Raw genomic sequence first — 14,324 nt, 5'->3', positions numbered from 1 at the left:
ATTTAATTAAAACACATTGTGTATACAGAGTCCCAACAGAGATGCTTTCCTTCCATGTGTCTGTCAGAATTAGGTAATTGTGACTTAATAGTACAAGGAAGACTACTGAGACACAAGTCCATGTTAAGTGACACTTATAAATAAAAGGACTAGGGAAGGGTTCATGAGACAAGCATTCCAAACATAAAATAAACCTTCAACACACTAAAGTGTTTCATTTCACGATATTATGTCCACATACCTCATGCAAATGTACCTGGTGACAATTCAGAAGTACGAATAGTGTATTAAAAACACGGGATAACTTTCTTTGAAATGGACATTTCATGAAAATGAATGTTGGAATATGAAAAAAGCCACAGCACTTTTGCACCTCATGAATGTCACACAAATTAAGATAGCTGTTTAAACTCCCACTATTGTAGAGTTGTGTTGTTTTACTGTTGGCTTTATCACAATGAGAGAAAAATGAGGAATGGAAATATTTAAATAAAACTCATAAACATGGCCAAATGTATTTAACTTACAGAGGAAACCTAGTTATATTTCATAAAAGGAAGATTTGCAGAAGGAAGATTATCCCCTATTAGATAAATACACCTTTCCAAGTCACTGTTCAGCATTTTATGTGGCTTGGCTAGAAAAATATATTGCTTTTTCAAGCCAGTATTTTTTATACTTTTTTTAAAAGAAAGACTTTTTTTTTTGTCATTTCAACCTCAATTATAGCCAAGTTTACAACAGTTTGCCAATTCAGCATCCCTACCCCTCTATACCTCCTAAAGGGAATACATTTTAAGTATTCAGACAAAGAAAACAGCTTTTCAAAGAACACTATAGCCGTGCTAATTCTTCTTATTAAAATCCTATCACACATTTCAAACTGCTACCGACTTTGTGCTTCTGTCAGCAGCACCAGCTCCACACAACAGGCACTGCTGGAGAGCCAACCTCATCCTAACATTTCCACTGCAACATTTTGCACAGGCTTAGCACAAAAACACCCCAAATATGAATAACTTAATCCATCCCTGACAAAAGCAGCTCCAACTCTCCCAGCTCACCAGTGAATGTGAGAGGTGTGGGATGCGATCGCATCCTGCTGGAGGGACGACGGAGATGTGGCAGGCAAAACCCAATCACACATCTCAGGCAAGGTCAACAGCCTCAGAACCCTGGAAAACGCATTAGCAGAGCTCCAGTGACCAAGTTATCAAAATGTCCTTCGTGCCAAATCGCTCCTGCAGAGGCTCTGCCAGGGCAGAACTCCAGAGCAAGAGTGCCATCTACTGAACCCAGGACAGGAGCTGCTGCTGGCCTCCCTCTGCCTCGACATCTGCCTGTTCAAACACACCAAATCCATTCCTCTTAACACCAAAAAGCTCCGAGTCTTGAGGGAGCAGCACCCTGAGAGCTACAAATAGAACTCAGCATTTTTCAAAGGCAAGCTGCACATGCAGAGTTTGGCCAGATGTGTTATCTTGTCTGTGAAAAAGCAAAATGACCTTAACTGAACCTCCCTCTTAGCTTAGGAATCATTTGTCATCCGCTGCACAGTCCTCACCTCTGTCACACACCAGCAGCAGATGATTCCCAGAAAGGGAGAGATCCCCTGAGCTGGACACTCTGGGACACAAGTGGTTGAACTATTTAAGTAGTTGATATTAAAAACACTGAAGTGACAGCATTATTTCATGACTTTGACTCTATTTTCAGATTCCACCTACTGTTTTGATTCAATGAATATCTTGGAGGATGTTTCACAGCCCAAAAGCATGCTATGCACCTCTGCAGGATGCTACATTAGAAATTAAAACAGCACAACCTAGGACATTTTGTTGTTGAGTACAAGATTAAAATCAAGACTTCCAACAGGTTCTTTTGTTTACTTCTTGCTTTTTAAAATACTTCTTGCTGTCAGGAAGCAGGGCAAATGGCCATTTAGCCCCATTAAGCAAGGTTCTCCTCTAATTTTGAATTCTGTGACCTGAAACACTTAAACACAAATTGAAAAGACAAGATTTTTAGCTTGAACACCATCACCTTGTGTTCCTAACAAAACCTGAAACATCTCAAAATCTATCATGCATAACAGTTTAAATGTATGCAGCTCCTGTAACAATAACAAGCCATAAGCAAAATCTCCCTATCCTTACAAAAAACTCAAGGGCTATTTTCCTGTGTTTTTAATGTATTAAGAACAATTATCCACGGCAAGACCTGGATGTTAGCTTGTTGCATTCAGATTTTCATTCTTCCTCCTTAAGGGAACTCACACATGTAAGAGGAATTGAGGAAAATGTTGCTTTTTAAAGTCAGCCTGTACTTGCTTGAGAGAAAAAGATTGGAGAACAAGATTAACATTCTTCATCTAGTATAAGAAAGAAGTAAAAGACCCCAAACCAAGCTTGAAATGGGTCTAGTCTGTAAAAATCCTTTTTTTCTTGACTGTACATATGGAATAATTTCCATGGCCTGCACCTGTGAATTTATAGCACAGTCTGCAGAGCAGACTGATGCAAGTCAAGTGATTTAAATAACTCTGAAGATGTAACAAATCACTAGCAAAAGTGCCTTATAAATAACACATTTCAAATAGTAGAGGTTCTTGCTGTTTTACTAAAGAACCATTAATCATTACAAAAAGGAAGCAAGACAAATTAAATACAAACTTTTCTTGTTTGCCTTTGCTTAACTCTAAATGAGCTCAGACCTAAAACTGAACTGAATAAACTGAAGCTGAGAAAGATCCTTTTCTTTATCCACAGGAATCATTGCAGTCATCACTAACTATTTTAGCATCCTGACAACAAAACAAGTTTCAGTCACTTGCACAGAGGCTTCTCCCAATTATTTACATGTCTTTAAAACTGCAGCAGGAAAGATGATTGTTAAACCAATTTATTTCATTTGAATAAGAAATTATACGCTGCTTAGACTTTATTTAAAGTTGCCAGAATTTTAAATGGGTTGGTTTTGCATTACAAAAGTTTAGAAGACTATTTAGGCAGTGAAATTTTGAGTGTATTTTTAGCCTCTCCTGAAAGCCAGTTAATGCAACATCTCACACAGGAAACTTTATCCATGGAAGCAGAAGATGTTGTGACTCCTCAGCTAAGGCAGCTTCTGCAGAAACCTTCAGCATGTCACAAACCCTTTGACCTGAAGAGACCACATCTCCAGTGGCAACAGGTTATTCAGTCCTCAGGACCTGTTAGAGTCACTGCTTCTCTGACAAGAATGCCAAAAAAAGGTGTTTATTCAGTCAAATGTGCCTGCAAGGTGAAGGCAGACACTGCAGCTGGCAGCAGAGCTTGGCCAGGGCAGCACTGGGGAATTTATTGGTATCCCCAAAGGAATAAACACATTAGCCCAGGCACAGCTATATCAAATATGTCTATTTAATATTAGAAGCTTGGGCTAGTTTCCCCTGACATGTCTAAAACACCTCTGGTCATTATACACCCATTGATTTATTTGTCTTACATACTCTATCACACAAAATTGACTTGCTTTAAAAAAATTCTAGCAGTTAGGCTTCTTCAAAAAATTACAACAAACCCCTAAAATTTCATTTACGGCTCCAGGGCACCTTACTTCTCTCATTCCCCTCCAAATATTCCAATTCCCCTCCAGGTTCCAAGTTAAAGCTCATGTTTTGCATGTAGGAGCACAAATTGGATGGTCATGAAATCAGTCACTTACAACCCAACTTCCTTTGGAAAGCGGAGATTTTTTTTGGCAGCGTTTCTGGATCGGAAGCAAACTTAAGACGTAGAGTTGACTTTTAAATAAAAAATGAAATATTCTATTAAACTGCAGCATTTTTCAGAAACATGGTAGTAATAAACTGCCAATAATCTGTTTTACATGGCAGAACATCTCCTTTTCTTCAAACTGTGCAACCTTTATACATAATTTTGGCTCACAAGGGCAAAAACGTAAATGTAAGGGAACTGGCCAGATATTCCCTTGTGAGAACAACACCTTCACTGTGGTTGAGGCAAGAAACTGCTCAAACACCCCCTGGCATGACTGGGGCTGTTCAGTTCAGCCCCAGCACCAACAGAGAGGGATTGGCCATGCTCATAAGTTAGTGCAGGTCTCAACTCCCAGACAATATTTCCATTCACATTTCTGATTCTTCTTCCATCTTACCATTGCCAACCAGCACCAGAACTCTAAGTGTGCACAGTAAAGTCTGCTGTGACTTTATGAACAGACACTGCCTTTTGGATTTACAGGCCCCAGATCAAAGTAATTTTGATCCTTTCTTTCTTCAGTGGCTAAACGCTTGGTAGGTGCAAACAAAAAACTTGTAAATCCACTTCCTAGAACAAAACAAAATTGCCAGAAATGACCAGGTAAATACTGCTCACATGCTTTTGTAGTGGTCAAAAGAAAGAAGCACCTTTGAACACTAGTTGCAGAGAATCATGCTAAGACAAATGTTGGAAGCTCATTGGAAGTTTCATGAATTTTACTAGACACCTGCATAAAGCACCAGCTAATTAAATAGTCTAGACAGAGAGGAGTTACTCAGAAGTGTACACTGAATAGTAAACAACGAAAAGGCAGCGGAAGCCATGCCAACGATACTGCAGCGCTTCGGGAAGCATGGATGACTTGTGGGTGTCCAAAGCAAAGGAGAGAAACACCAATGTCATGGATAAATCTGAGGGACAACCAAAACTGTCACTAAGGAAAATTCTGGCAGATGATAAAGCAATTTCATTCACTCTCCAAGACCTTACTTGATGGTACAGTTGCGGTCTTAGCGCCGAGTTCTCAATCATAGTGTGAACCATGGTGATTAAAGGTTCATTCTCTTTCATCTATTTCAAATCAGGAGGAGCATACAGCAAACATCAGTTTACAGCATGGCTAGATTTGAAAGACGACACTGTAAAATATAGCCTCTACTTTAATTCTTTCTAATAATGCAGTAGATTACATTTTAACCCATGCTTTTCATATATTCCATCATTCAGTAATACCAACATCTGAAAAGTTTAGTAATATCAAACAAATATATCAAAAGTAATGTAAATGCTCAACACCCATGTAATATTTATTCACCAACACTCTCCCTTTTTAAAAATAAAAAAGCTTAAAACAAGTTTGGCTTTGCCTGGTATTGAAATGAAAAGCATTATTGGATTTTGCAGCAGGAGCTCAAACCTTTATCAGAAAACCTTTTAAATTATAGATTTAATAACTGAGTGTACATTAAAAGATATAAGCATTCCCAGCCTGTGAACAGACTCATGTCCACATATCACAAAAAAATTATGCTTTATATACTGCACTGATTTACATCCTTTGGAGCTTTGAATCACTGCCTGTTGCATTTATCCACCCCCATACACTGGAGTGAAACTATTTTGGAACTGGCCAGACACCTTCTATAATGATTAGTATTTATTGCTAAGCATGCAAATGTCAAAATCAGGTACTTTATTACACATTGCATACATTTAGGGTTTCAGAAAAGTGTGCAACACAGGAAAAAAAAATGGGATTTTGGTCTTAAAAAGGAGACTCTCCTAACAATAAGGGGAAAATTATGAAAACAGGAGGTTTTCTTCTTCAAAAGAAAACTGAAAAGTCACTTGATGCACAATTCTGCTCCTATTTTTGTTGGAAACTTTAGTAATACCTGCTTCAGGCATGGTTACACAAAGCGTGCGAAGGAGCATTCATGATCTTTTGCTTTGTATTTATATACACTCTCCATGAATTTCCCTAACAAGGTTTGCTTTCATAGATGGAAACGCAACAGAATGAGTTTTTGATGCCTTCTAGTACTTCTTGCCCAAAAATATTTAGGAAAAACCTGACTTTTACATTTGGAGGAGTATTTTTTTCATCTTATTTTTTCTTGTTGTAGATAGAGGACCTTTTTGTTGTTGTTGTTTTTTATCCATTGCAAAGTCTGATCATCTGGTAAGTTAATCAGCCAATAAAAGGTACCTTAAGAAGTTTATGATGCTCTGTTTGTTCAAGGCAGGGAAAAACCCCTAAACAAGCAGCCCCTAGCACTTACTCCATCATCTCCACTATATGTAAACAGAAAACCAGAACTGACACAAGAAGTTGTTCTCCCTCTATATTAAAATTTTGTCCAGAGTGGTGATACTAAGAGAGATCGCAATAAGGAGAGAAACAATAAGGCCCAAAGCCAAGCAATCAAATACAGCCAACTGATAAATTAATAAAAGAAAAATTTCTCTGAGGCTCAAATGTTTCATTAAGAACACACAAGGTTTGTATGCATTTTTATTATCAGGATCTGAACCACTTCATATCCTCTACCTAATACCTTTCTGCAATATTTCAAATTTTTCTTTTCTGACGAGTAACAGGCAGTGCCAGAATTAATTTCTGTTGAACTCTTCAAAGTTTGTTTAAATTCAGATTAGAAAATAAGCAATGTGTATTTGCTCAAAAGACATTTTGAAGTAATGTCTGATCTTCTAGAAGCTCCAACTTTGATTTACAGGAGTTCTTCCAACATTTTTACTACTACTGAATCTCTCTCCCAACTCTGCAAACCTTGAGCCAGCAGAGTGGTTTAAAAAGAAAAGGGTTCTCAACAACCATTTATTTGGCCCTAAGACATGGAAGAAATCATATTGCTGGGTATCTGTGGGCCAAGTCTTTTCAGGCTTTTTTTCCCCCTCTCTGACCTCCAACAACAACAACAACAAAAATTCTGAAAGCATAATACAAAACCATCAGAAAGTATAAGGTGAGAATTTCTGAGCATGGCCAAAGGAAACAGCAGTACAAAAACAAAGCACAATTTCCCAAAGGTGATTGAAGATTCTTGACAAGAAAACCACCTCATCAGCAGCCAGCTTATTGCAGCAGAATTTAAGTTACCTTCCCTACACGTCAATTTTAGTCTGCCTGAAAAGTCACCTGTGCAGTAACAAATTTATTATTTATTGTTGTGTACAGTACTGAGCTCTTTGTGACCAAGAAGGTGAGAGTTGAGGATACAGGAACTGGAGTCTCACCATGTGCTATAAGCAAAGTACGTTCTGACACTATTGACAGAGATTAAATACGAGTGGAAATACCTAATTTAAGTACACAGGACATTTTAAATCCAGAGAGGGTAAGTGACTAATCCACGCTGGTTACAGATACTAGTAACAAGGAGGAAAGGCCTCGATTACACTGAAAGAAATTTTGATTTTTTAAATGCTTTTAACATGAAAGGAAATTGATATTTGGCAAAGTAATGAAAAACTATAAATGTGATACCACCCTTAGAAGCAGTGGTACTCAAAGCAGAAAGACTTTCAGGGGGATTTATTTCCTACAGGTAGATGACAGTATTATAAAACAAGAGAAATGAGTATTCCAACCTGCTCTTCCATGATTTTGTGATTAAGGCAATAGATTTTAGACTTGATTTTTAAGTTGTACTGATTCCTTGCATCTCTGGTATAGTACAACTCTAAGACTTACATACTTTCCTAAATTAATGCTTACCACATCACATTTCTAAATTTTATCTGGTGCAAGTGAAAGGAAAATAATTTTTACTATTTTGCATCTTGTAAATAGACAATTCTCCCCATCATACTCACAAGCTTGGCTAACCAAGCAGTAACAACAATTTTACACTTCACATTGACAGTTATCGTTTCTTGACAATGAATTACACTGTTGAAGACAGAATCATTCCCTTATTCCAAAACATTATAGACTGGAAATATTTGAGTTGGATGAAATATTTTGGTCTAATTTAGCAAGCAGTGTGTCCCTACTATTTTGGACCTGCTGCAGCCCCTAAAATAAAACAATACAGAGATGTTTGGGAATGCATTACCATCAAACTGAATTGGTCACAATTCCCACCCTGTTTTCAAGAGGTAATAGGAAAATAAAGTCAACCAAGCCCATGTGAGAGTGTGTATTGTGTCTGTGCACAGCTGGTGTTTTCAATAACTGACTGAAACCCCTGTAGAGGAACATATAAAAGTTCTAACAGTTGGTTTTAAGTGTAAGGCTCAAAGGTTTCAATAAAAGACATAATAAATATAAAAGATTTATATTTACAAAAAGTGATTTTTATCTTTTTAACCAGTGGTCATCCAGTTGCTTATTTTAGTTCTAAGCACTTATGACTGTCTTTTATAACTGCTAGCAAAAAAAAGAAATCCACTTCAAAACTTGTCAAACACAACTTGTACAGAAGTCCCACTTGGTCATGCAACAAAAAGAGAGGTATTGCAATTATTCACTTGGCAGTCAATTATGTTAGTGAAGACCTGTACCCTAGGTAAGAATGAACCCTCACTCCATAAGATATCAGAAATTGGAAAGAATTAAAACCTTATTCTTATGTAAATCCTTCAGAATCAACTGAGAAAAATGAGAAAAGGAACCATGTTATGATTTGCTTAAAATATTTCTTCATGCTTGACCTCCTCTTCATTTAATGTCCTGTAGAAACATCTAACTCTTAATTTGAAAAACTGAAATTCTTAGAAGTACCCGTTTTTTATAAACTGCATGTGTGTCATATGAGCTTGGAAACATATTAGGACTGGTTAAAGAAGGTAAAATGCTACAGTTAGTATTATTATGAAATTAGGAACATATTTAGAACAGAAAAATGAATTGGTGATTGGCTACTGTTTCCTGACAAATTTTAAATTGAGGGATTCTTTTTCCCCATAAGAGCTCATATTTGTGATCAATTGAAATATCCTATGCTGTGGGCATCATCCAACTTCACAAAAAGCACTGAAAATCCTTCCCCCCAAATATTTCCAGCTTTGATAGGAGCAGTCAAAAAGCATTAAGAAATATAAACACACAAGTAAATTGTAAATCCCACCTGGTGATCCAAATATATGGCATTCCTTTGAAGGTGATGTGAAAGAATCTCATTCTAGCAGGCAGCAGTCAGAGGGGAAAAGGAAAGGGACAGAAGGTGCAGAATGCATGAAAAGAGCTTGGAAGGATGTAAACTAGACAGTGATAGACAGTTCTGTTTTATGGAGAAATACAATGCTGTTTTTAACTGCCTTTTTTAGTGAACTGTTAACAAGTTTTGAGCCTGAAACAGAAATGATGAAAGTTTGCTACGAATCAGACCATGAACCACTACATTTCATTCTGGTTTACACATAAAACACAGTAAGCTTATGTCAATGTCCACTACACAGGCAACTATGAACCCTTTGATAAATCCATGTATTAAACATGTCCTGCTTTTTGCACACATATCACAAACAAGATGAAATCTGATTGGAGGCTGCATAAACAGCAGATTAATCTCAATCTAGCACGACTAATTTTGTAATACCAAATAATAGATGAAACCCACTTAATTTTAAACCTGAATGTCCTGGGGTGACTTTATGATGCTTTTGCCTGTTTAGCCCAGAACTCCAGCCAGCTACTTTAGAATATTCCCAGGTGATTTTGACTCAGCTTACTTCAAAAACTAAAACCTCAAAGGGTTGATAGCAGAGCACCACACACACACAGGATTAATTCAACTCACACAGGAGCCAGGGAACTTTGCACAGAGCAGACTTGGGTTAATGAATGGCTGTGGGTTAGTGAGGATGGAGCAGGACACACATTGCTGGATGGCTGACCTTTGGGCTGCTGGCCTCAAGCTTTAGCTGCATGAGCTGTGCTAGTGTGTGCTCCCGGATACTACTCAGCTCCGCCTGCTGCCGTCTCAGCTTTATGAGCAGCAGGGTCAGCTCCTCCGGCTGAGGGAGTGCAGTGTGAGAAGCCAAAGAGCAGAGAAAAGGTTAATTGGTACCCCAAACAACACCTCAGTAAAATAAGGCATGCCTCATAAAAGGTTTGCTTCTAAAAAGTAAAGTAAGGTGCACCTTCTGAGTGCCTTGCAGAGACTCTGGCAGTGATATAACACAAGAGAAAACATTTTCCCCCAGTTGAACTCTTCCAAATATAAAATGAAGGGTTAGCCTTTGACTGCTCAAACCAGCTAATGCCATAAAAGTCAAACATTCTGTATTAAGGACAAAAATAATTGAGGATTTTGCAGGGCAAAGTCTGCGCAGTCCTCAATTTTCCTGACATGCATATCAAATTGGTGATACTGACTTAAGTCAGGGAGAGACAATTCCAGTCCTTAGGATATTATTACCTGTATGTGGGCAGCCATTTGAGCTTGGTGAAAGAATCAAAACACGCCCTCAAGAAAATGTAGTTTTAAAAATAATTCTTCAAACAATTATTTAAAATAATTCTTCAAATGTATGTGTCAAAATTGAGAGGAAAAAATGATGACAATCCCATGTTTACTGACCTACCTCAGAAATAATCACCTTTCACAAAAGATATCTGCACAAGCATGACAAAAATAATTTTCCATCCCACCTTTCTGAGGCTTCCAGTTATTTTACTGCTTTACTTTTATGACTAAGCTGTACTATACAGCCTTAGGATGGGATGAAGAATAACATTTAAGACTTATTATACATTATATGTATTATGGAAATAAAGTCCAACTCAAATGGGTATTTTTAAGGTAATTCACGCAGATCAGCTTAGGTCAGTTTGGGAAATTCTACCTGAATCATTCCTGGGAACCATTTCTATTAGCAATACTCCAAAGAAAACAGACCACTGAGCATCACAAGTATTTTTGTTATGTTCCTGTTTGCTTCTGTTTCTTACACTTCTCCAGAAGTCAGCCTTACAGGAGGTTAAATATTGACCCAGCATTTTGATTTTCTCACAAACCCTGTGAGTTAAACAAAGCCCAAGCACAAAAAGCTCCTAAACCCCTGCTTGCCCTCTCCCACAGCCACAGAACTTCCCCAAAGCAAAGTAGTAAAGAGCTCTAGAGAACCCCACATTAAAAATGCTGAAAGTGAATACCAGTTTCTCAGAATAAAGAGGAAAAATCCCTGAGAAGCAGCATGGCACCAGCACTTCTGTGAGTTCAGAACAGAGGAGCCCACAAGAGGGAGCAAGGGATTTCCACTTGCTTCAGTTGGAAATACCACTTGCTTCTGAGGGACAACCAACACCAAACCCAAATTGTCTAATGGCAGTTTTCCTTCTTACAGCTCTTCTTCAATACCTGCATTTAAAATACTGAATTCCAGAGGGCAAGTGTAAGAATCCAGACTGCTATACAAGGCATTTTGGAGCTCTCTCCAAAAATAGGCAACAGTGCTTTCAGTCTGGAAAGTAACATCCACTCAAAGCACAAGGAGTCTCATTTTTAGGAATATAAGAATAAAAAAGTGGCATCTTCAAGCAAAAGGAGCAGTGATCCACTTTTTCAAGATCAGAACTCCTTTTGGCACATTCTGAAACAGCCCAATTTTAGTGCATACAGGAGTAACTTCTTTCATGGCACTCCAACTCAAACTTTTTTTCCACAGAGGAGCCCTTAGAACAGAACTCCTACTCCTCTCTAGACATTCATAAAGTTGCTGCAGGTGCTGTGCATTCGATGCAGGTCTTGGGACTCTTGCAACAACCATAACACAAAGTTTTCTCAGGGCTACCTACAGGTTTCCTCCTCTGGCCCTGCACTGTTCTGCTGTGGATTTCTGGTTGGTTTCCTGGACCTGTCTGGAGATCAGTCCAGCAGAGCTGAGGGGGCCACAAACCCCAGGAAATGTCTGGAAGGCTCCAGCTACCAAAAGCCAACCCCAAAAGTAACTGAAGGTGCCAGAAATCTGTGCTGGGAAGTGCAGGAAACAGGGCTTGAGGCAGTGGAAGGACTGGTTGCCCAGAGTATGATCCAGAAAAAAAAAATCAAAAAAATCAGTTATCTTAGTTCATAACTCTCTCAATCGGTATTTTCGGATGGACAGAGAGATGACAAATAAAGGAGACAAAAGCTGGTAAAGAAGTGACATCAATTTAGGGGAAGTTTTTGGCTGAGAGTCATGTTTCAACTAGGAAAGTAGAGAGTATTCACCAACATTACTTTGATGAAATATCTTCAATGAGAATTTCAGCTCTACCACAGTACAGTGTCAGAAAGGACATCCTTTCATAAAACACTCTTTTACACTTCCGAAAAAGCCAAACTTTACTTCTAGGATTTTCTAAATAATTAATGGAGAAATAAGTGTTCTGTGATGTAGTCCACCCTCTCCCAGGAATTTCAGCAATGTATCAACAATGATTAAAAAATAATAAATCTGTAATTCCCGCAGAAAACCTTGACTCAGCAGTGACACAGTATTCTTAGAATTCTGTGGAATCACAGAGTATTTCTTCCCCTGATAATTTAAATAAAGGTAACATTTAAAGCAAGCTTTAGCTAGAATAAAATTTCAATGTTGCCTCTTCATACTTAAAGGATTATTGTTAAAAAAAACCCGTGATGTATGAAATAAAAATCCAACTCACTGTTTTGCCTTGGAGGTTCTGAGGAGTAACAGGCTGTAAACTCAGACCTGCTGGCATCGACCTTCTGTCAGGCACAAAGACATGCTGCACAAAAAAAATAGCACAGTGTGACTCACAGTTGTTTCTAAAGACTCAAAAACTTTAAATGCTAACACAAAAAATCAAGCTAACTTCCCCCTCATGAAAATTTGCTATGATTTGTGCCAGTCATGCTCCCTGTTGATTTATTACCTAGATTACTAAGTCTCTAAATTTTAGAAATACCACAAATTTTGTATTTCATTTAATTAACAGTTCTCCCTCATTACTGTTGCTCTATTGACAGAATGCTGACCACGAGCAAGGTCTACCCACAAAAAACAATTATTTCTGACAATACACTGAGAGACTCCCACTACAGTTCTATTTCCAAAGCATAAGCAATATAACCAGTACTATTCCCCAAAGTGGGTGTTTTTCACTTAAATGTATATTATTATCGCTTAAATGTATGTTAAATAAATGTAGACATTAGCTAAGAACATTGAAAAATATTAAATATTCACAAATGTGAAATGTTTTGTAGCAATTTTAAAGGAATCCTGGAAAACAACAGACAGTTTTAGCATAAAAAGTTCCACAGCCATGGCAAGATACCTTAGGAAAGTACATCTACAATGATTTGTGATAAAAAAAATAAATTGAGGACTTATTTCCTTTACCAGTGTTCCAAAGGGAACTCATAGGACACAGTTCATTTAAGGACAGCTGAACAACAGCAATTTGGGGAGGCAGTCTTTTTCTGTGCTGCTGTACTCTCAAAATATTAGGGGCAGATTGCTAGATAAAGTAAATTCTGTGGGTCTAGTGCAGCATTCTCAGGGTTCCAGATGTCATTTCTATTTCAAGAATAATAGGGAAGGTCTTGGAATAGGTAAGGAAAGACACAACAAGACAGAAAAATAGCTGATGTGAAAAGAAATAAGAAAGAAATTTTTTAAGCTGCAGGGTGACTACTTTGGAGTAGGCAATGCCATTTAAACATTGAGAAGCACTCAATTCAAAACCACGTGCTGTAAAAAATAGAAAGTTTTGGCATCTGCTCACAATGTTCTCATTCCTGAATTCTCAAACCATGTCTTCATTGACTTCTTAAACTGAAATAGTCACACTGAAGGGGATTTGTGCAGATGGGCATGTGGATGTGAGCACAATTGTTTTATGTTTGCCAGGTGTTGCAATACCACCCTTGCCATCATTTGAGGCAAGAAAGGATCAGCAGAACAAAACCAAATGCCACAACAAAACCCCAGCTCTTCTTTCTGGATCCTTTTCTCTTGGGAAGCAGTTCAGCTTGAGCATCCTATGCCTGACAGAGTGACCTGACTGAGGCAGACAATGCAGCTTGTCCTGAGCAGGGTGGCCATCCAGCCCCAGCTTGAGGAGGATGTTTGGTAAATGTACACATGGCTTGGGCTCCTCGAGTCTGCTGGAAGAGACCTCTAGTACCACTCACAGAAGCATCCCTCTCTCCTCCTGGGGGGCTTTAACTTTCTTTAGCAGCCTTTTCTTCAAAGTAAGTGTCCACTTTCCTGTAAAACTGCTGGATGACTAAAAAGACTTTTTTCATCTTCCCAGTTCCAAAACATGAGGCAGCTCCTGCAAGTTCAGCCTTGTTCTCTAACCATCTGATTTTAACTAAGTGGACATTAGTCTCCTTTCTGTCTTGAACGCAATAAAGAGTATTTGAGTTGTTTTATGTCCTTCTCCAGATATTCTTTCTAAATCATCACTTGTGAACAAGTTTAAAACAGGCAGTGGCTTAAAAGGGTAACAAATGCTGGCAGGAATTCAGCAAATGTGAGAGTGCAGCCAGGGATGGTAAGATTAGAGTCTCATAGCACATGGAGAAAAATATATTGGTGACAAAAACTGATCTTCTTGTGGGTAAATGCTCCAGCCTA

At 38.2% G+C, this 14,324-nt stretch overlaps 1 protein-coding gene across 16 annotated transcripts in view; it reads right to left on the bottom strand.

The window, feature by feature from the left end:
- The window catches only part of PLEKHA5 (pleckstrin homology domain containing A5), a 159,170-nt gene that overhangs the window by 23,420 nt on the left and 121,426 nt on the right, over nt 1–14,324 (bottom strand). For 7 of the 16 annotated variants that reach the window (XM_036401791.1, XM_036401778.1, XM_036401783.1 and 4 more), the window contains 4 exons: nt 12,382–12,465; nt 9,627–9,746; nt 8,858–8,911; nt 4,755–4,835 (listed from right to left, as the gene is read on the bottom strand). In XM_036401791.1, coding sequence (XP_036257684.1) covers nt 4,755–4,835; nt 8,858–8,911; nt 9,627–9,746; nt 12,382–12,465 — 339 coding nt within the window. Of the gene's footprint in view, nt 1–4,754; nt 4,904–8,857; nt 8,912–9,626; nt 9,747–12,381; nt 12,466–14,324 lie in introns of those variants that run through there. The other 9 variants (XM_036401780.1, XM_036401785.1, XM_036401781.2 and 6 more) reach the window with 5 other exon arrangements.

The sequence above is a fragment of the Molothrus ater genome, chromosome 5 (genome assembly GCF_012460135.2).
Source record: "Molothrus ater isolate BHLD 08-10-18 breed brown headed cowbird chromosome 5, BPBGC_Mater_1.1, whole genome shotgun sequence".
Lineage (NCBI taxonomy): Eukaryota > Metazoa > Chordata > Aves > Passeriformes > Icteridae > Molothrus > Molothrus ater.
Note: the sequence above shows the minus strand (reverse complement) of the source record. Positions and strands in the feature narration are given on the sequence as shown.